The following is a 23,732-nucleotide window of genomic DNA, read 5'->3' on the forward strand; positions in this document are numbered from 1 at the left end:
TTTTCTTTTATTTTCTTGCTTTAATACCATGAACATGCATTCACATGTCCATTCATTGATGCATAGGTGCTGAGATGCAATGAGGTAAGTAAGGTAAGTCATGCATTCACATGAACATACATTTGTTTGTTATAAAAGCTTTATCTCCCTTTGATGAATATGTATATGCCATGCTTTAAATGATAAAACGATTTGTTTGCTGCCTTTGTTTTTGTTTTGATATATGCATGTTCTTGCCTTGGATGTGATGTGATGATATGTATGGCAGATGTACGCTAGGTTTGATATGCTTGTCATGATAGATGTATGCTAGGTTTGATATGCTTGCCATGATAGATGTATGTTAGGGTTTGGGATGAAATGCCATGTTGTATGCTTAGATGTATGCTAGTGTATGTGTTTAAGATACAATGTTGAGTGTGCCTTTAATAGGATTAGGACATAAGATGCAATGTTGAGTGGAAGCCGACCCACGAGTCTGGCGGTTGTGGCTGTTACTTTGAAGTAGTTCGTTCGTTCATTTCCATAGAAATTAATTATCCAATTAGATTTTTGGCATTTCATTCAATTTTCATAACTCGTTTCCTCTTAATTGTATGATTAGTTGATCAATAACTTCAATTTTGAAAAATAAATAAATAACTAATTGTGGGTACCCTTGTAATTGTAGTCCGGAGTCAGAGTATATGGAGAAAATTGTTGAAACCATCCTGTCGTCACATTGATGTTCCTGCTTAAGACTCTTTAATGGTCATTCTGCAAAATGAAATGATGCTTTAATTGGTCAAAATTCTATTGCTGAGTGGACTACCTTTCTTTCTTCTTTTTCTTTTTTTTTTTCAAAATATTTTTTTCGTTCTAACTTTTTTATTGCCATTCCACTTTTGTCTGCCACTTTAAGGGGGTGTTTGGTACATGCACTTAAAAACTGAAAATTGTTGTATGAAAACATGTACCAAACAACCCCTAACATTTTTCTTTGTTCCATAGTTGAAGCCAACGTTAAATTTTCTTTTACTTTTCTAATATGGTTCAGTGGAGTGTGTGTCCTTGTTTTCTCCGTGGGTTTTTTTTTTTCTTTCCGCTCCTTGTTTTTCATTTCATTCATCTATTTAGTTTGGGCAGTTTTTCTTTTAGTCGATTATTTTTTGTTAAATAGTGAAAAGGTTTAAGAATCAAACCAAACTACCGTTCTGTGTTTTTAAATGTTTACGTGGCAGTAATTTGTGTAGCCACATGGCGCAATAAGGAGTGATCAATAAAAAGTCAAAAGTTTCGACTATTAGTTATTATTATTATTATATATATATATATATATATATATATTTGGAATTAGGTGTTAGATGAGATATTACAACATAATTTTGTTTACATAAAAGAGTTTGTGATAGTCTTTAGCTTTAGAATTTAGGGAAATTGCTATTCTACTTAGGGAGATAGCTTCAAGGAAAAGAAAATATAGTTGCCTCTTTATTATGATCTTAGTGTTTGATGCGGGATGTGGAAGCGTCAAGTAGCAGAACACATCTACTTCTAGAAAACAAGTAGCAAAACACATTTGCTTCTGAAAATAACCTCAAATCCACGAGGGTTCCTTGAATAAATAAGGGTCCTTGAATACACAAGGAGAAAGGGTCTAGAATCCACTAGAAAATAGAAAGACAAAAGTATGAATTTTATTGATTGAATAATTATTTAAAAAACACATTAAAAGCATTAAAATAACTTCTAATTAATACCTAACCATAACAAGAACCAAATTTGACCTAAAAAGTATTAAAAGAACCTAAAAATAAGGAAATAATAACCCTAAACCTAAAATAAAAAAAATTATAAATTAAATACCAAAATCAATAAATTACAATAATTAAATAGTAAATTGTGTCCTATATTAGTGTTCCATATGGATTAAGTGTAAGCTTAACCATGCATTTATAAGTTCTTGGGCACTCTCCCGTTGCAAGCCGGTTTTCAAGGGTGAGTTCTACCCATGAGTTCCTAAAATTTGGTATTAGAGCCAGGCGTGAAGGAACAATTGTTGGAATGCATGGAGAAATTGAAAGAGATAGAATCTCTAGCAGTTGATCAAATGAAAAGTTATCAAGAAAATGCAAGTTATATGCAAATCCTTGCGTTTGGCTAAATATGAACAAGAGACACCAACTAAAGAGGGTGGTCGGCAATGCGCACTCGAAGAGAGGAATTTGGCTCTCTATGAACAAGAGAAGCTAATTAAGGAAAGTGATGGGCAATGCAAACTCGGGCAGCCATGGGAGCTCCACAAAATCAAACCATTTCACCTTCACACAATTCAAGCATTGAATACTCACTCAATAATAATATTTTTCAGGTTACTTTATTAATCAACATCAAGCCATATAAATAGATGGCTTTACAAGATAAAGCTAACATTTAATTAAATTCAAAAGAAGCCTAATATTTATATAAGCCAAGATTTAAATTCAAAAGAAACCTAATATTTATCTAGTATAAGTAGATAATATTTATTCAAATACTAAACTAACAATCTATCCTATCATTATCTAATTACCCAACTTAATAAATTTAAAGAAAAACTAGGCATGTAACTCTCTCTCTCTCTCTCTCTCTCTCTCCGTCTATGAAAGTGTCCAATAAGCTATATCTAAAAGTTACACTTGTCCGCGATGGATAGATGAAATTAATATAGAATAACTCATAAATAATTTTTAGGATTTAAAAGAATTTCGAGATATTTTTAATAAATGATTATGTTGAAATGTGTTAAGAAACAATTATTATGTCCTTTCTCTTATTTATATTATGTTGTTAACATTGACCATACATTACCATTATTTTTTATGTATTATTGTTATTTTTGAATCTTTGTATATTTCTCATTCTTAAATAATGATTTGTTTTCTTCACACTCCTACTTCTCCCAAAGATGAAATCTTAGTTTTTGTTTAAGAATAGTGATAATTAAACACCGTGTTTGTACAAGAATGATTTTAGTTAAAATTGTAAAATTGTTTTCTAAAAATACGATTTCACCATTAAATAATAATAACTGAAATCGTGTTTCCACAGGGTGTGTGTATGGTAATTTGCAATAAGGAGTGTGTAGTAAAATTTAACTTAAATTTAAGGGATAATTACACATAACCCACCTGTGGTTTGGGCGAAAATCACTTTGCCTACCCGTGGTTTGAAAAGTATCACTTAACCCACCTGAGGTGTGTTTCCGTCACTCTCCGTAACCCACCTCGGTCTCTGCCGTTACAAAAACACCTTTTAACCCCAAAACAGAACATAACGCGAATCAAAACCCCCAAAACTCAAACACTTTTCGAGAGAGAGACCCGGGGTGCGATAAGCTTGTTCTTCGTGGTTTGGAGCGTGTGGAGAGGGAGAAAACACTTGTTTTGCATCATCGAACCTAGGCAAGGTATGTGTGACTGCTGTTCATCTGCATTTGGGTCTGTTCCTGATTTAGGGTTTCAAATTTTGTTCAAGTGTGAACTTATTGTGTGAAAGTCTAAATTTGTACTTCCCAGGAATCGTGTTATGTTGAGATGTCTTCATCAAGTGGTAATTTCTCGGGTTCATGTGGACATATGTGCAATGAGCAAACTTGTGTTTTGAGAACAAGTTTGAGTTTGCACAATTTTGGGAGGAGGTTCTTGGGTTGTAGCCGTTATAAGGTTGGTCCTAAGTGTCCTTTCTTTGTTTGGATTGGTAACCCAACCTGTCCTCGTGGGAATGAAGCTGCACCTTTGGCTCTAGAGAAGATGTCTAGGCTTCAGACTACTCTCCAACTTGCAAATGAGAGGGAAAGGACAGCTCTGGAAACGGCAGAAGAAGCTAGGCAAATGGCAGAAAAGGCTCTTGAAGAGGAAGCCAAAGCCAAGGAGAGGGAGAGAAAGGCTCGAGCTGTCTGTGCAAAAGCTAAGGAAAAAGCCGTTCTTGCTGAAGACAAGCAAAGAATGTGGAAGTCTGCATGCATTTTGTCATGGATCTTTTTTGTTATTGTTATGTTGTTGTGTTTTGGCTCAATTGAGTTCTCTGGAGTGAAGAGACCTAGATTGTTGCCCCTGAAGTAGTTAATTGGTTAGTAGAGATAGTTATGGCAATGGTGTTAATGAATTTGCATTGTAATAGCACTAGCCTACTGATGTAATGTTTTGATGTGTCAATGAATGAAGAATTGGTCAATTATTGAGTATTTTGTGCATATCATAACAACCATTCAATGGAAGAAGTAATGGTCAATTATCAATTTGGCTGTGCATACCATAACAGCCATTCCACAATAAAAACTTTCATACACTCTATTAGAAAAATATACTTGGACACAATTTGTAGTAGTAATAAATAAACTTCCATATAATTTGGTTGTGCATACCATAACAACCATTCCACAATAAAAACAATATACTTGGACACAATTTGTAGCAGTAATAAATAAACTTCCATATAATCTAGTTTGGACAAATATTGTTCCATACAAACTGTAATATCACAACTTCCATATAACAACCTGGAGTGTATTGTACCTTAATTACAAAAAAGCACATTCCAAGGCCAGCAGTGATTGTTTTTTACACTAATTAGTAATTACAAAAAAGCACATTCCAAGGCCAGCAGTGATTGTTTTTTACACTAATTGATAATTACAAAAGGCCAACAGTGGTCTTCACAAAAAAAAAAACCAAAAAGGCCCACATGTTCCCACTAGCTTTACTCCCAATGCTGGCATGCGTACCCACTAGCTTCATTCATTTCTTGCCTTTACTCTTTCCTCTTTCCACCTACTGGATTCATTTTTGGTGGCCTTTGTGTAGCAAGCTGTCCTCTAGTCCTCACACCACCAGTGCTCCCACTTGCATGTGAAGGCTACAAAATAAAAAATAGATCCACTTGTTCAAAAATATCCCAAGCTACACAACCATCCAGGACTAAGTTACCTGTGAAGAACTTGGTAAGGTATCCCAGGTCTCCCTAGGTGTGTGAAACTCTGGTTGTGAGGAAGAGAACCATCCTGCTCTCTTGTGAGATGGCCTAGGTTGATTTCCTTTCTATGAGGATGAAGGCTGAGTGGCAGGCATCATGTTGTAGGTCTGGGTAGGCTGCTGGGATGGTGGCTGAGGTGCAGGCTGAGGTGTAGATCTAGGTGCAGGCACCCCTTCCTTTGCCTGCAACAAAACCCAGTTTCAATACAGTGTCTATTGTAAGTTTAAAAACAAGGTTTTTTTTTTTTTTTTTTTTTTTTTTTTTTTTTTACCATTTAAATCCTAATTACTTACAGCTTTTTCTCTTTGAAGTCTCTGTCTCCTCTACCATGGTGTCTCCCCAGTGATGCCAGCCTTGCACCCTCTTGAGTTATGCCCTTCCTTTTTGCATTTCCCACATCTTATAGGTCTGTTCTGTCTACTTGCTTTGTAAGGGTTCCTAGGTTCATCAGAAGCCCTCTTTCTTTGCTTGGGTGGTCTGCTTGGTGGTTTGTATATGTGAGGTGCCAGGGGAGCAAGCTGTCCAGTCTCAGCCCATTCTGACTGGCCAGGCATGGGAGGAAGTACCTCCTTGTATATCTCCATGTAAGTTTCTTTGAAGTAGCATGGGTGGGTATAGTCTTCTGGTGTCTCAATGTTTGTATAAATGGCTGTTATGGCATGTTTGCAGGGAATGCCATTTAAATCCCAAGACCTACAGCTACATGTCTTCTTCACCAAATCAACTACATGCCTCTCATACTGACTGCCTACCTCATAAAGTAAACTACCAGCTGGGGTAGCATTAAATGCCTTACTTTCAACCTTCAATTTCTCCAACCTATCTTGTATGCTTGGACACAACTTTCCAGCATACTTCTGTATCCCTTCCCTTTTTGTGTAAAGCCTAGTCATAAGTCTAACCCTAATCCACTCCAACATTGCCAAGATAGGCTTGTCCTTAGACTTCAATATCATTGCATTAAAAGACTCACTCAAATTATTTACCAAACAATCTGTTAAGGCCCTAGGAGTGAAGTGTGACCTTGTCTACTGTGCAGGTGCAATGTTTGCAAGATACTCATATGCCTTTTCATCCAAATCCCTTATGTACTGCATGCATCTCTCAAACTCCCTTACTGTTGTGGCAACAGCACACCTCCACAATGCATCCTTCAGCTCCAATCCCTTGTGATCAACTTTGAAATTGTTGTAGATGTGTTTCACACAGTATCTATGCTCCACGGTAGGGAATAGTGTCTCTATTGCAGGTATAAGCCCCTGTAAATAAGCAAACAAACAAACAAAATAAGTTAGTTCAGCAAACAAAGTCAACTATTCAAGTGTAACTGAACAAAACAAAACTTGCATACCTTTTGCCTATCAGAAATGAAGACCAACTGAAGCTCCTCTGGCCTCCCTATATCATCAGCAAAAATTTCTAAAAACCATATCCAAGACTCCCTGGTTTCTTGTTCCACAACAGCCATGGCTACTGGAAAAATGTTGTCATTTGCATCCTTGGCAGTGGCAGATAAGATTTGCCCACCAAATCTGTGCTTTATGTGACAACCATCTAAACCTATAAATGGCCTGCATCCACCTAAAAATCCTACCTTCTGAGTATTGAACCTAACATACATCCTTTTAAATTTTGGCTGGGAAGTCTCCTCAGCCATTTCTGTCTACAGTATAACCCTACTCCCCTTGTCTACAGTGGTTATCATTTGTGCATAGTCCCTAAGGACACCATATTGCAGTTGCTCATCTCCATTTATCAAATCCTTTGCCTTTCTCTTTGACCTATACACTTGGTTTACACTTAGGTCAACAGATAAATTTTGCATCACATGGTTGTGTACACCACTCACCTCCCAATTTGGATTTTTGCTAAAATCCTCAACGAACCTCTTAGCAACATAAGTTGATGTTGCTTGGCTGTTTTTGAAAGACTTGGGACAAGTACAGTCATCAGTCAAGGTCTTGATTTGAAATGTTAGCTCTCCACTTATTTGAGATGCATAACATCTCCACCCACACCCATTCTTGCAGTGAACTGATATCTTGGTCTTCTCATTAAGCTTGAATTTGATGTCAATAGGTTTTTTGATTGCATACTCCCTCAAAGCAGCTTTGAACACCTTTGCATTAGGGAACTTCATCTCCTTCTTCAGTACAACATTTCCCATGTCACTCTTAGCATTAAACTCTACTTGCTCAGGTACCTGCTCATCATCAGATCCATCCATGCTTACCAGGTCATCCTCAAGGGCTGGCTCAGCCCACTCAGGGTCTGTGTGCGGTGCATTGCTTAATTCTAGGGCTGTGTAGGGTGCATTGCTTGATTCTGGGGCTGTGTGGGGTGCATTGCTTGATTCTGAGTTTGTATTGGGAGCAGAACCTTGTGGAGCTGAGTTTTGAGCAGCAAATACATCATCACCAAAGGCATCCCCCTCTAGGCCTTCATTTAGCCAATCATCATCATCATCATCATCATCTCCTTCAACATTCTGTTCTTCATCTCTTGCATCAATGTCAACATCCTCAACATCTTCTTCATCATCACTCTCATCATTATTCTCATCATCATTCTCATCATCTTCATCATCATCACTATCCAATTCTATTTCAACCCTTGCTGCATCACCACTTACATCACCACCTGCATGACCACCTACACCATCTGCCACTCCCCCTACATCACCACCTACACCACCATCTGCCACTCCCCCTGCATCAGGATACTCAACTGTCAATGGCTCCACATCTATGTTAGTATAGATTATGATTTTTTCAGCATACCATGCCTTATGAAGGTTAGTCATGTTTACGACATCTGTATCTGTTTCTATGTCTCTTAAATCATGCTGTAGATCACCATTAGGAATTAAATACTTATATCTACTGTGTTCCTTAGGAGCACCAACTAGATGGCATAAATCCCGAATTTCAAAGTAACTCAACTTGTCAGGGTCAATCTCTGTCAGTAAACGTACAGACCCACCCACATATTGTATGGTTGGCTTCTCCACAAAATATCCCCCAACATGAATTTCAAGGTCAAATGTGAAGTCAACCATCTGCAATTAAAATAAGTATTTTGTTTACACACACTGACATGCAGAAAGTGACAAGAAGCCAAAAGAGACAAGAAGCCAAAAGAGACAACAAGCCAACAAATTGACAACAACACACGGACAAAGGACCACATAAAGCACATGCAAAACCAGATTCCCAACAAATTTATAGGGACCACACTACCCACACTTCACAAACAAGTGTAATCATTAACAAATAAACTTGATTCCTTCAGGTATATGCATTATAGAAACAACCATAGCAAAATGCATATCCTAAGCGATTCTACACATAAATAGCAAAATGCTAATTTAACATACAAAAAAAATTTTATTGTGCAGATGAACAGCAAAACCTAACTACGTGGGTGGGTCACCATAAAAAAATGACATCAAGAACCCAAATGCAGATGAAAAAAAATCACACATACCTTGCCTAGGTTCGATGATGCAAAACAAGTGTTTTCTCCCTCTCCACACGCTCCAAACCACGAAGAACAAGCTGATCGCACACCGGGTCTCTCTCTCGAAAAGTGTTTGAGTTTTGGGGGGTTTTGATTCGCGTTATGTTCTGTTTTGGGGTTAAAAGGTGTTTTTGTAACGGCAGAGACCAAGGTGGGTTACGGAGAGTGACGGAAACACACCTCAGGTGGGTTAAGTGACACTTTTCAAACCACGGGTAGGCAAAGTGATTTTCGCCCAAACCACAGGTGGGTTATGTGTAATTATCCCTAAATTTAATATATTATATTTGTATTTCAGGTTTCTATTGATATAGGATGCACAAAGAGTTGGTATAGGAATTCTTCATTAACACTTGTAAGATTCTGAACAAAGATGAGGAAGTGCATGTTGCACATAGAGACGGCTATTCATATTATGAGATGAATGTCTAAATTTAGTCAATTTAGTGTCCGCTTGGCATTATTATTTTTGCCAGCTTATTTTACTATTCAGCTTATTTTTGCTACTATTTATGAGTTCCAAAGCACTTTTTGATACTATTCATGAGTTTCACGTACTATTTTAACTAATTTTTACCTTTATCTACAGTACTTTCAGTAAAAAGTTTTCAGTTTCAGCAAAATAAGCTGATTCCAAACAGACCCTAAGGTGCTTGGAAGGTTTAGTTGGTCTCAATTCACTTTTCAATTTAAATTAGGGTTTCCTCAGTTTTTGTGTTCAAGTAATAATTTTCTTTCATGAGAGGAAAATGAGGTAGAACATGAGAAAATTAAAGTTTATCATAGATATTAAAAATGAACTTATATTTTTGTTGATCTTGCTCAAAATTATCAACTAATTACGTAATCACTATCTAAAAATAGTAACCAATAGACATTATTTTACTATGGAAAGCCACCTGATTTATTATATCTTTTTCCACCAACACTCATGTGAGTACATGACTCGCACCAATCGGTATTTGTCCGCTTTTGGGAGCCAGTCCCTCACGGTTTTGTCACGAAGGGGTGGGAGCCCAAGGATTTTTGCCCTTGAGGTGATTGACACCTAGGCTCACCCGAGTCCCACACTCATGGTTGCTTCAGAAGCTTATAAACCATGAGTGGGAGGGTTACTTAGGCGATGTGGGACTCGGGCGAGCCTAAGTGTCAATCACCTCAAGGGCAAAAATCCTTGGGCTCCCACCCCTTCGTGACAAAACCGTGAGGAACTGGCTCCCCAAAGCGGACAAATACCGATTGGTGCGAGTCATGTACTCACAACTCATATTTTAAAATTTTCCATATAAAAAATAAAAATAACATTGTTTAGGGTAAACTTTATACTGCACAGCTTTTGGTCTTGTTTGAGAATTCATTTAAAATAAATATTACCATTAGAAGTCGGATATTATAATTTGATGGACTTTGTTTATTTTATTGCCTACTAATTAAATGTCACATCATAATTTTCACAACTCATTTTAAAATGTTTTCTTTCACCATAAACATAAGTTATTGAATAGTTAGGGGCTGTTTGAGATTTGTTTATTTTGCTAAAACTGAAAATTTTTTGTTGAAAATACTGTAAATAAAGGTAAAAGTTAGTTGAAATAGTACAGTAGGGGACCTATGAATAATACCAAAAAGTGCAATGAAACTTATGAATAGTAACAAAAATAAGTTGAATAATAAAATAAGTTGGCAAAAAAAAGCTATCCAAACACATCCTTACTACAACATATAACTTTAGCCATATAGATTATCCTTTAAATGAGGAGTAGGTAGATGGTTTAATAAAACCATCTAAACCATAAAAAAAAGGGTACATGGTTTAAAAATTATAAATATAACTTGTTTATTGTGCTTTCCGAACCAATATATTTTTTAAAACCTTTAAAATGGATGTTTTGATGCAATTTGTTTTTTGATTTGTGAGTCATGCCTTCTCACATGTTCATTTAATTATGCATTATTACGAGTTTACTTTGAAAAAAAGATACATTTTAACCTAAAAACTATTCTGATAACTTACGACCCTAAGAAAAATACAATACTTAACTGGAAGCCAATTAATTAACTTAAACATGATCGAAAGGCCATAGGCTACAATTTTTACTTCCAAAAAAAAATTAATAATAATAATAATAAATGGATTACTTAAATTGGAAGTCAAATAACTTTAAAATGTTTATAAATTTAAAAATCACAATTCTTGAACATCACTTGTTTGAATAATTTTTTTTTAAGAATTCATTCATAGATTGTATAAAAAGGGCACAAGGGTTTAAGTTCTACTTGTTATTTTTAATTTTTTTTTTTCAAATAAATAAAGAAGTAAATTCTAAAGTGTGAGAAGAATGATGGTTTGGAAATTTGTCATAGTGATAATGGATTTGGTTATCCTTATACTTGTTCCAGTTCATGCTAAAGATTTGGCCTCTACCACATTCCTTCCCTCTTCTCATTCAATCTCACTCCCTTATTCTTTTAAACTTGGTAAGGTCCAAATGACATTGTCTGCTTGCATTGAAGAAATAATTGAAAGATGTAAGAAAATGCTAGAAGTAAACCCCATAGAAAGTGTTGGGTGTGTTACTAGGAGTTTTAAAGATTGCATGCATGAGAGGTTTCCTCAAGACAGACTGAAGATGCGATACTATTTTCATTTATAAGCATATGGATAATAAGTTTGATTTTCGAGACTGTCTTCTTCAATGGTATGAAATTTAAAAAAAAAAACAATGAGTTGTCGCTCATATACTGAATCTATGATCTAGCTCCAATTTTTTATAAGGTAAATAATTTTATAAACCATTTATCTATCTTTCTTTAGATAAGTATATGCACAGGCATGAAATTTTTTTTTTTTTTTTTGAGCAACCAGTACCTTTTCATGGATACACTCATTCGGTTTGGACCCATCTTAAACATTAGCCTAAGATTATGCCATTACCTACCTGGACTAAGGTTTGGATATTATGTTGGAGAATGATCATACAATTGAAAATAGTAAAATAAATTTGAGAGAAATTAATTGAGAAAAACACTGGGGATTCAAAGATCCACCACCTAATATTTTATCATATGACCTTGGATTATTTTTAACTCAATTAGGGTAGAGAGTCAACTCGCCTAATCGAAAGGTAAAATAATTAAGCACTCAAACAAGGTGTAGCATAGATTGAATATGAGTGATTGAGCAAATAATTCAATTGGCATGCTTTGAGGGAGATTAAGCATTCGATATATTTTTAAATCATAACGAATCAATGAGTTCAAACATTCGACATATCTAAAAATCAGATTAAATCTTAAGAACTTGTCAACATGCAATGGTTCAAAATAGTAAAATCAATCTCAAAATTCAATCATCAATTCATAGAAAGCACATAGATAATCACAAGAACTCATGTTAAAAATATTAGGCTTCACCTCTAGCCCTAGTTAGGGATTTAGCTACACATAGTTATGCAAAGTAAATCCATAAAACAATGCTAAACACCAAAAAAAAAAAAAAAAAAAAAAAAAAAAAAAAAGAAGTAAAAAGTTAAAGGGTTTTTGTGCCTCTAAAAGCTCACCCCGCTCTCAAGAAAAAGGGGAAATCCCTTCATTTTTGGAGTTTGTTTTTTTACTGTCTTTCTAGATAAATTTTGACCTCAAAAATGATATTTTCGAATTTATGGTGAACTACAAAGTTGTAGTTTTTCGAGTATGTTTTCCATGGCCACAAGAATCAGATCAATCAGACATTTTTCAATTTTGGATTTTATGAATTTCTTTCTTGCTGTTTTTATTTTCACACACCTTTTGACTTGTGTAATGCTTCAAAATCCATGCCTCGATTGATCTTGACCCTCGGACTCTCTTGACTGCATGTCTACATGATTAATTGATTAGTTTTAATATCCTAAAATAGAAAAATACATGTAATGAGTATATTTTAAAGAAAAATTTCAAACTAACATGTTTAACTGTATTGTAAAAATAAATATAAAATAGATGTGATGATACCAAAAAAAAAAAAATTAGACAATAGTGTAATTTTAAGTAATTATCACATACTTCATTTACAATTGATCATCTACTTGTCATTGTAGAACATGTTCTTCTACATTTTATTTATTTATTTTTTAATTCTTATATTCAGTCTATTGATTGAGTTGTATGTCATACTAGGTGTGCTATGGTTTCAGATACAATTGGAGGAATCTCAGGATTGGTCCAAGACATAGTGGTCCAAAACATAGAGTTGATATATGGAAAACTTCAAGTGTCTCTCATTTTAAATCGTGTTGTTTTAAGGTGTATAATAATATTGCTTAGGGATACTATGATACCTAATTTTATATTACCGTATATTTAAGTCATGAAAGTTATGTCAATTTGGGTATTTTGAACCCAAATCCATTGTCTCGTGGTTGTTGAATATTATATTGAAATATATTGATTTGTCATGTACTTTATTATTCTATCTATTCTTTGTATTGTGATGTTAGATGGAGTCAAGAAAGATATGATGTTCGATTTGAAATCATTTGATAGATGAACATTACACTCTTGTTGACATCCCCATTTTATCTTCCCTAATTGCCAATTGAATTGTAATACGGGGATTATAAAAAATTATCATTTTACACCTAGTTTGCTTAAGTTGATACAAATTAAGTTGATTAAGTTTATTACTTCAAATCATAAGAATTTCAAATGTGGATCCATCTTAAAGAAGGTAAAAATTACCTTCATTTTGAAGATCACGTATTAAAAGGATATTTGATTCGATTAAGAGGGCGTTTGCCCTCCGCGTTTCTGCGTTTGCATTTTCTCCATTCATGTTTTCTCCTTTTTTTTTTTTGGCCCGCATTTGTTGACTTTTGGGGGACAAATTTTACTGTTATAAACAGTAAATACACTGTTCACGTACTGTACTGACACTGTTTACGTATTAAAAAATATTAAAAATGGGTCCCACGGTACTATTTACCCATTTAAAAATTATTTTGCTACAGCGTTTTCAGTTTTCAGTTTTCAGTTTCAGCAACAATAAGCTCAATCCAAACGGACCCTAAGATATTACAAAATCAAATATTCGACCAAACACTTGGTCAATTTGGTTTTTAAACTGGCCCGTAAGATTTATTAGGCTTATTAAGGATATTCGTTTGGGAAATTGAATGAGTGGTTCAGAGGGTAAAGAATGGACCTATTTGGGGTTAGCCATGGACCCAAAACTTGGGTTTACATAATGAGTTGGAACACTTTTAATGTTCCATGAGCAGGCCCATGCGCTGGCCACAAACACAAATAAAAATACTAAGTTGATCTGCTGCATTTGTCACAAAATATGGACAAGGTGGGCTATACCTTTAATTCCAACTGACCATTAGCTGTTTCTCTTTGGTAAGACCCAACACTATCTCTAGTGGTGTTCATAATGACACGACCTTCTAGATCCTTCCACGATGTCTTTCTTCGAGACCCTAGTGTTTGATTAGTATGTGGATGCTCTTACCTAGATTGGTTGTTATTGTCTATGACAACATTCTTGTTTTCTTTTTTAGCATTGTCAATAGAGGATCGAGCTTAAGGGTGTGTTTTGTGTTATGTTTGGGTTTCAATGAGTTGAGGTTAGTTTGTCTGCGTAGTGTTACTACTAGGATTTTGAAAATCCTAAATTATTTTTATTACTAAGGCAAAAATCATGTTAACTATTAATATAGATAAGGAAAAGTAAAATAATGTTCATTATGTTCAATGAAATCAAGAATTCTAATTCAGAATAAATGTTGAAAATGGATACACAAAATTTGGTCAAATATAAACATTAATAAGAAAAATAAGAATCTACTTTAATTTCTTAATTTCAGTTTGTGGCAAAAAAGACCAATGCTAAATTCAATTGAATTTGATTACTAATAACTAATACATAGCATGAGAATAAGTCATATAATGTGCCTTTTTGACAATGCAAAGACAGACATACAAATCTAGACAAAAAGTTATAACGTGTATTAAGTTGAAACTAATGCACACGACTTGTGTCCCTACTAATGTATGTGTAATTGCAGATGCACATTTCAGCACCGAAAGCTCTTTTGTATATTTAATTAGAGCATTCACAGCAGTGGAGGCAAAATTTTAGCTATTTAGCTACACAAAAAGTCACTTTATTTATTTTACCTATACATATACTGCAGCAGTGGATTTATTTTAGCTTTCAACACAATAAAATAATATAAACACCACAATAAAATATTATAACTACTACAATAAAACAATAAATTCCACTACCCAAAAAAACCAACCACAACGACCTCTACCATCAGCACTGCCACAACCACCACCACTACCACCACCACCAGGAAGCAAAAAAAATAAAAACCAAATCACCAATCTTTTTCCACTGCCACAACCACCACCAACACCACCAGCACCGGCACTAGCAGTCTACAGTAGGGAAAAAAAAAAAAAAAAAAAAAAAAAAAAAACCCAAATCTCCAATCTTTTTCCTCAACCATGGTCACAACCACAACCACAACCACCACCACCGCCAGTCCATAGAAAAAAAAAAAAAAAAAAAACCCACTACGAGCAAGCACTCCGATCATGTCGGCGAGCTGGGTCGGCAGAAGGGGTGGATCGGCGATAGACCGGAGTTGAGAGAGTGAGAGGCCGAAGTGAGAGATCGGAATGAGAGAGTGAGAGGCCGAAGTGAGAGAGTGGGAGGCCAGAGTGAGAGAGTGGGAGGCCAGAGTGAGAGATTGAAATGAGAGAGTGAGAGGCCGGAGTGAGACCGGAGTGAGAGATCGGAATGAGAGAGTGAGAGGCCGGAGTGAGACCAGAGTGAGAGAGTGGAGACCACAGTGAGAGAGAGTAATTTTCAGAGATGAGAGAGAGAGAGAGAGAGAGAGAATGAGAGTTATTATTTTAATCTCACCGGGGATTAAAATAATATATATATATATTTTTTTTGCTCCTCATGAACAGTGCACATCTATTTTTAGATGCGCACTGTAGCAATGGAGCTAAAATTTTTAGATTTAGCTCCACTGCTGGAGCAACATTTTAGCAGCAGTGTAGCTATATTATAGCAATATAGCAATATAGCTACACTACTGCAAATGCTCTTACGTTGTGATTGATTCTGTTTGCTTATAGCTTATACCAAACGAAGTCCTACATTAGACATAGTGGTATATATATTAGGATATACTTTTGGGCAAGACTTAGGTACAGTATTTAAGTACTATTCCTTAGGTTTACTTCTTAAGATTATGTTATGTAGATTTTTTCTCATGGAATGAAAGTGTATTTTTTAGTTAAGCGGCCATATGGATAAATCTTAAAAGGAGAACCTAAGGAACAACACCTAAGGTATTTTTTCTAAGTTTTATCCTATACTTCTAATGCATCAGTTCACATACAAAGCTAAAGAAACCGAAGTTCATGCAATCACGTACACCAAAGCGACCAAAAAGAAAGAAAAAGAAAAAACAGTGAAAAGAGAATTAAGAAAAGCAAAGGTTTTAAGTAGTGGATACCTATGAGAAGGTCAAGGACGAAGAACAAAAGGAAAAAGGGGAGGAAAGAAAGGAAGCTCTATTGCTTGCCAAAGAACCCAACAGGAACCTCCATTTCCTCTGTACGAAAAGGTTGGATTGCAAAGAGGTTGTGGCTGGCTTCTCTCATTACTTTAGCATCCTATCCTCTGCACGAACAAAGTAAAAGTAAAGAAACAGAAGCTAGACTAGTCTACCAAAATTGAGGGTCTATTTGTTATCATTGTTTAAATAACATTATATGTATTTTCACACACTTTTTCACCCATATGTATTTCTAAAAAATACAAATAACATTATTAGAACAATATTATCAAACGGATCCTTAATTTTTTTTTTTTTTTTTTGGTAGTTTTAAAAAGTTCCCACATTTCGGATCAATTATTCGTGGATTTTGGTAACATTGTGCTCAAAGTGAGCATCCCGATTGGTTCACTTTAAGAACAATATACTTTCCATATTCTTGCACTTACTTTGAGGTGTTCCCAAGATTAATTGCGTGAATGAGGTGTTTTTGGAAATCATTCAACATCAAGTTTTTGGTTGTGCTTTAACTTGACCATAATCACTTCAATTTCATGGAGGTCTTATTCCTTGGAGTTTTACCTCTTGTTTATCCCATCAAAACCAAATTTATCATTTTGATTTATGGGGTGCAAGCTGCTTCCTATTAGTTCTGCAATGTTGTATTTTCTCATCTTCTTAGGAATGACAATAAGTGTGTGTTTGGCAAAAAATAATTTTGCTAACTTATTTTACTATTTAGTTTATTTTTACTACTATTCATGGCTCCACTGCACTTTTTGGTACTATTCATGAGTTCCGTTATACTATTTCAGCTAACTTTTACTTTTATCTACAATACTTCCAGCAAAAAATTTTCAGTTTCAACAAAATAAGCAGATCTCAAACAAATCCTAAGTTTACTTACTTGTTAGGTAAACATGCTTTAGGCATTTGTGATTTTTTTTTTGCATGGATGTATCGGTCAATACTGGTGTACCATTTTGAAATTACCACTATATATATATTCAATTAGAAAATCATAATAAATTATTAAGATTTTTTTAAAAATTAAACCCTTCATTAATTTTTTTAATGTGAATAAACCCTTAATTACTTCTTCATTAAATCTTAATCATATTTATTTATAAAAAATAAAAATAAAAAAAAAATAAAAAAAAAAACTGTTTACATTGACCCATTAGAGCATCTACATTGGTGGTACTAATTAGCTATATTGCTATTTTTAGCACCATCAAATACCAAAATGTGCCTTACAATGGTGGAGGCAAAATTATATTTTTTTGCTCCACAGTTACAGTGCATAGCTACTTTTGGATGTGCAAGATAGCTGAAAGGTAATTTTTTTTTGTGCGTTTACACTGCTTTTGATTATTTTACTCATTTTTATTCTTTCTTTGATTCTTATTTCTCTTCTTTTGCGTTCATACTACTATTGTTTGTGCATTCACACTTCTTTTCTCATTTTTCTTTTCTTTTTTTATAGTGTTCACATTGCTATATATTATTTGTGCGTTCACACTACTATTGTTCTTTTATTCTTATATTTTTTCTTTTCTTATATATTATTTTTTTATTTGTGCGTTCACATTACTATTATAGTAGATATATTATTTTATTATGTTGAAAGTTAAAATAAATCCACTGATGCTGGATGTTATGTAAAATGAGTAAGTAAAATAGATAAAATAACTTTTTGTAGTTCTAAATAGTTAAAAAAAAATAGCTCCACCAACATAAATGCTCTTAATCTAACAAATAAAAATAATAATGGATATAGTTTAAAAACATCACCAAAACAAACATGCATTAGAGAATAAAATATTACACGAATTGGTGTACACTTTAGAACCACAAAAAGATGAGTTAAAAAAGTAAAAGGAGGCTGCAACATGATAGGGACTTTTGTAGTTTTAGATGCTCCTAACTCAGATGAGCTTTGTATCAAATTAGAATCTGATGCTTATGGTTTGTACTCTTTATGGCTTGTAGCCATTACTTCGCCTTTTATGGCTAGCTAATCTATGCATATCATCCTTTTCAACCGAAAAAAAAAAAAAAAAAAGGTAAAAATAGTACTTAAAAAAATCTTCACACCTAGTATTTACTCTATGACCTGATCTACCCATCTTATCTGGCTAACTCAAGCAAACAAAAGAAGTAAAGTGACATAAAAAAGTAAGAAATGTCAATCAAAGGTGCTGGAATCAACCCAAGGTTTGGAAACAAAAGTCTAAAAGTTAAAGCTTGACAAAAAGAAAAAGAAGTAGCAGCAGTAGCACTAGCAGCTCACGAAGAAGATGATATGCAGTTAACGAAGAAACAGGTGGTTGACCAAGAAGACACACTAAAGGCCAACCAAGAAGAAACAACCATGGTCGACGAATAAGACACAGAAGTGATAGACGAGAGAGAATACAATGAGTCAACGAGGTGAGATGTGTCTTCTTTTTTCTAATCATACTTGACTCATGGAAATACAACATTATTTTACCACTGTCAATCTTTCCAATACTTTGGAGGGGAAAAAAAGTTTCAAGCTGTGAAATTTTTCATATTTTCGTGGTATCTCACTTTCTTTTAGAACTAGTCTTTGCAAATGAACACACATTTTAAAGTAAATTGAAAAATCTATGCATTGGTCCAACATTTTCTTCGATCGGATGGTTGGAATTTTTGGTCAAACTTGTCAAACCTTATATATAGTAATACAACTTCTAGATTTCGCCTAATTTGATTAACTTTCATCAAGTCGTAGAACTTTTGGAATATATTTTCCTGAATATTTAAAATGTGCTGTCACTTTAACTAAAGTTATTAAAAGTATTATTTTTCACAAAAGACTTTATTTGACTAGAAAGCATACCTGACACCACAATGATAAAAGTGTTAAATTTGTCTTAAATAAAGCATTGAATGACATAATTAAGATGCTATAAAATGACCATAATCTTCTATACGAAAAAAGATAAAGGAAAAAAAAAGACTAATTTTTTTTTTTTTTTTTTTTGAGAATGAAAAAAAAAAGACTAATATTTAGAATATGTGTTAGGATTCTCTCCATCCAATTCATGTTGACTATAAACAAAATTTTAGACGTGAAATAGAGTTTTTCAATTTAAAATGAAAATGGAGACAATCAATTTTCTGTGGGGCTCACATTGTCAATTAGTAATAACTTTACTTTCAGTTAGATCAATTATTGAAGTCTATTATCGTTGAATAATTTTTTTTTTTTTTTGAGAAAGAAAAAAAAAAAAAAAAACTAATATTTAGAATATTTATTAGGATTCTCTCCAACCAATTCCTGTTGACTATAAACAAAATTTTAGACGTGAAATAGAGTTTTTCAATTTAAAATGAAAATGGAGACAACCAATTTTCTGTGGGACTATCACATTATCAACTAGTAACAACTTTACTTTCAGTTAGATCAACTAGTAAAGTCTATTATTGTTGAATAGAGTTATAAGGATCAAATTCAGCACACACTAAAAAATCAATTGATCATTTCATTCTACAGGTAAAGAATCCTATAAATTCAAATTTTACCATATTTATCAAAATAATAATAATAAAACTACACTTTAAAGGTAGCTTCGTGCAATTCAAACGCTGTAAATCAAGCAATTCAGGGAGGTCCGTACTTGGAGTTTTGGGGTTTCCGTACTGTATTAGTATAGTAGTAATTAATTACTCTCCAATTACTATAATAAATACCAAAATTGAACGTCTAATTGACTCTTCATATTCCATCCTTGATATCTGGTTTTGCACAGGATTCTGTACCACTTTCATCGGTAATGGGCACATACACATTATCCATGGATTATAAGTATAAGCAAATTTACAGAGGGAGGGAGAGATTGATACAATTATACAATGGGTAAGAAAAAAGAAAAAAAGATACAGCACTACTCCAGCTCTCAGAAAATATTGTTGGTTGGTGAAGGAAACTTTTCATTTTCTGCATGTTTAGCTAAAGCATTTGGCTCTGCCAGAAACATGGTTGCAACTTGTCTTCATTCTAAAGGTAAAACCGACATTAGTTTTAATTTGAATCCTGAGAAAGCATGTTGATGCATGGATGAAGATTAAGTCCACTAAATCTGCCTCATTGTACTGATCTTCTAGCTAATATGTATAAGTAATACTAATTTATTTGTTTTAATTTGAATCTTTCAGATGCTTTAAGGAGAAAGCATCAGAGCTCTGGACCGCACTTGGTGGAATTGAATAGAAGAGGGTGTTTGGTGCTGTATGAAATTAATGTATATGACATGAACCAAAATCCCAGCTTAATGTCCATGAAATTTGATGTGATCATCTTCAACTTTCCTCATGCAGGCCATTGTGGGCTAAATGAAACAGACTATTTGCTTATAGAGTAAGTGTGAAAATACAACATACTTTTTTCTATATACACCCAATTTCCTCTCTTACACATGTTAGTCGTACATCTTCAATTCTTCATTATATTTGCAATGTACATAATTTTATTAGTTGTCACTCTTTTATTCAAGAGTTCTTAAATCTGCAGAGTTTCTGAGTTATTGTTCCACTTTTTTCTAACAGATGAATCAAAATGGTGCAGTGGCATTTGGGATTTAATTTAATTTTAATAAATCATTTTCTTATTTTTGTGGTGACCATAGTGTGTAATATTCATATTCTACCATTGATAAATTTAATAGGTTGTCTTTGGGATTTTGGGTTTCAATTGATGTAGAATGCACAGAAATCTGTTACAAGCATTTTTCAACAGCGCCCGTCATATGCTAACCAGAGGTGGGGAAGTGCATGTTGCGCACAGAGATGATTGTCCATATAACAGGTGGAAGATCGAGGAGCTTGCAGAGAGAGCAGATCTATATTTGAAAGAGAAGGTGGATTTTAATGCGATTGACTACCCGGGCTACATCAATAAGAGAGGTGGTGCCGTTCGTTGCGACGGAAAATTCCCTCTCAAAAGCTGCTTCACATTCAAGTTCTGTCTCAAGGAAAATACTTCTCAAATGCCTGATAACTTGCTGGAAAAAAAATTTAAGGGCATGACACTTGGGCATGTTGTGATTTCGGGTTTGTAGTTGGGTTTGTCTCTAACATTATTCAACGACAATCAAATAATTGCCTGTCATTGATGATGTGAGGATTTCAAAGGATTTGACACTTGCTAGTTGTTATAAGGTGTCCAATATAATGTATAAGCTATATATATATATATATTTAAAAAAAAAACAAGATTATTTCTCTGGTTGCCTGGTAATGATAATCAAACAAGTGACACTGTCATTGATCTCGTGAGAGGTGAAAGAGGGTTTGAGAGGTGCTAATTGTTTTGTGGTGTCCAAGATAATGTCGGATATATCTATTTTATTTACAATAGTTTTCACATATGTTGATATAAATTGTTATAGTTGGTACATGGGGATGTCCATTAACTTAGGTGGTAGACCAAGGTGAAAGTCCAAATCACAACAGACAATTTCAGCAGTTGTGATAAAATGGACATTACTATAGTATTATATGAAGTCTAATGTATATTTTGCTTTCCATATTATTAGGGAATTCAAAATCGTATTACCTCCCTCCCATCTCATACTATTCGTTATATTTAGAAAATTCAACTTTTTAAAAGAGATCCATTTAATGTATTGATTTTTAGTTAGAAATGTACAAGTTTTTCCCGTAAAAATAAAATATAAGTTTCCAAAATTACCCTCATTAATTTAGGAAATTTTGTTGTCCTACTCTTACCTTGAGTGTAAGCAAAATAAAGAACAAGTTAGGAAATTTTGTTATCCAACTCTTACCATGAATGTAAGCAAAATAAACCTGCAAGTAAAATTATCCTTATTTTACTTGGGAGTACAAGCAGGACAACCTTAATCCTACTTTTAGTTAAGTATTTTGTTGTATTTAATCTTTCAATGGATGTACTGTAATAAAGTTATAAAGCTGGAGTCGAGGAGATTCCACTGTGCATTATGGATCAAGTTAGTTCTATGTGTTCTCTATTTGTTATATCTTTTCTAATAACACTCGTGTGTGTGTGTGTTTGCATATGCATGTTTTAGCAGAGAAGGTTCTTTTGTATATATATTAATTATGTGGTAATTAATTATGTTTGTTTATATCTGTTACATTAAAATGATTAAATTCAGCCAAAAATTTTTGCAACTTAAATGGTTAGCACCGCCTACAATCTGCAAAGAAGACATTTAAAGTTCAAGTCTCCGTTTCCCGCATTAAATTTAAAAAAAAAAAAAAAAGATTAAATTTACATTTTTCTAACACTTTATACTTTTTGGAAAAATTCTCAAGTTTTTTACCCCACTTAATAAAGTCAGTTTTTTCCCCTAAACCAAACTAGACCACACCTAATCCTACATAGACATACTGGTATAAGCTTCTATTGCATCAGTTCACAACTTCACATACAAAACTATTGGGTATGTGAATTACTACTGAACCAAAGCAACCAAAAAGATAGAGAAATTAAGAAAATCAAAGGTTTTAAATAATAGATACCTTAACGGAGGCCAAGGACGAAGAGCTAAAAGAAAAATGGCAGGAAGGAGACGAAGCTCCATAGCTTGGCCAAGAAGCCAACGCAAACCTCCATGACAAACAAGGAATTTTGGGTTATACTTGAAGGGCAAAAATGGAATGTTAAAGTTATAAACAAATATGAAAACCATGAAAACTACACAAATCCTTGGGTAGCGGGAACTCATCTTTAGAGCAAGTCTTGTTAAGATCTCTGAAGTCCACACAAATCCTTATCTGCCCACCTTTATTCTTCACAAGAACTATATTGGCTAACTATTTTGGGCATTTGATTTCTTCTATAAACCCTACTTTTAAAAGCTTGCCCACTTTGACCTTGATCTTTTCTTCAAAATCTAAGCGATACTTCCTGGCTAGTTGTTTCACAAGCTTGGCCTTGAGATCGACATTCAGTTTATGTGTTACCAGCTTGGGGTCCAAACTTGGCATTTCTTCATACTTCTAAGCAAAAACATCTTTGTATTCCTTCAACAAAGCTATCAACCTTCTCTTTTCTTCCTTTGGTAGAATTTTGCTTATCTTGACCATCCTTTCTTCTCCTTCATTGTTGAGATTGACCTCAATGAGTTCTTCTTGAACGTTCCTGACAATGTCGTTCATACATTTAGGGGCTTCTCTCAAGGGTTCTCTAACTACATGCACCCTTTCTGGCTATTGAGTATGGTTAAAGGGGTTAGGCTTGCCATTCTCCCAAACCCTTTCCTTTAACCTTTAGAACTCGTAGACCACCTTGCCATCAGGCTTGGTGATCTTTCTTATATTAGGAGGCCTATCAGGTTCCACAACTTCACCATCATCTTCCTCCTCTCTCTTTAATACAGTGGCATTGAAAGGGAGGATCATGTTTTCTTCCTCAGGTTTGAACTCCTAATATAGGGCTGCCTCTGCATGGTGAAGTTTTGCTCTATCATAAGGAATTTTAGTAGCCTCAATGGTCATGGGACTGCCTTTCCAGATAACCTTCACACATTAATGATATGTGGATGCTACAGCTTTGTGTGCCTTGAGCCAAGGGCAGCCCAAAATGAGATGGTAAGAAGTATCACCATTCATCACATGCATAAGAGTACGTGCCCTGATAAGCCTTAC

The 23,732-nt window shown here is 34.3% G+C and overlaps 3 protein-coding genes across 3 annotated transcripts; 1 reads left to right on the forward strand and 2 right to left on the reverse strand.

The window, feature by feature from the left end:
- Window positions 1–5,315: 5,315 nt before the first annotated feature.
- LOC126721627 (uncharacterized) lies at window positions 5,316–5,948 on the reverse strand. Its single transcript, XM_050424680.1, has one exon. The coding sequence runs from the start codon at window positions 5,946–5,948 to the stop codon at window positions 5,316–5,318; it is 633 nt and encodes a 210-aa protein (XP_050280637.1).
- LOC126724398 (uncharacterized) lies at window positions 5,516–6,588 on the reverse strand. Its single transcript, XM_050428950.1, has 2 exons — window positions 6,344–6,588; window positions 5,516–6,251 (listed from the first exon to the last, which is right to left on the reverse strand). The coding sequence occupies exons 1-2, from the start codon at window positions 6,458–6,460 to the stop codon at window positions 6,021–6,023; spliced, it is 348 nt and encodes a 115-aa protein (XP_050284907.1). The 5' UTR covers window positions 6,461–6,588; the 3' UTR covers window positions 5,516–6,020.
- Window positions 6,589–18,227: 11,639 nt separating this feature from the next.
- Window positions 18,228–21,298, forward strand: LOC126720985 (uncharacterized protein At4g26485-like). Its single transcript, XM_050423930.1, has 4 exons — window positions 18,228–18,506; window positions 19,853–20,106; window positions 20,259–20,460; window positions 20,803–21,298. The coding sequence occupies exons 2-4, from the start codon at window positions 19,956–19,958 to the stop codon at window positions 21,158–21,160; spliced, it is 711 nt and encodes a 236-aa protein (XP_050279887.1). The 5' UTR covers window positions 18,228–18,506; window positions 19,853–19,955; the 3' UTR covers window positions 21,161–21,298.
- The last annotated feature ends 2,434 nt before the right edge of the window (window positions 21,299–23,732 follow it).

The sequence above is a fragment of the Quercus robur genome, chromosome 4, assembly GCF_932294415.1.
Source record: "Quercus robur chromosome 4, dhQueRobu3.1, whole genome shotgun sequence".
Classification (NCBI taxonomy): Eukaryota; Viridiplantae; Streptophyta; class Magnoliopsida; order Fagales; family Fagaceae; genus Quercus; species Quercus robur.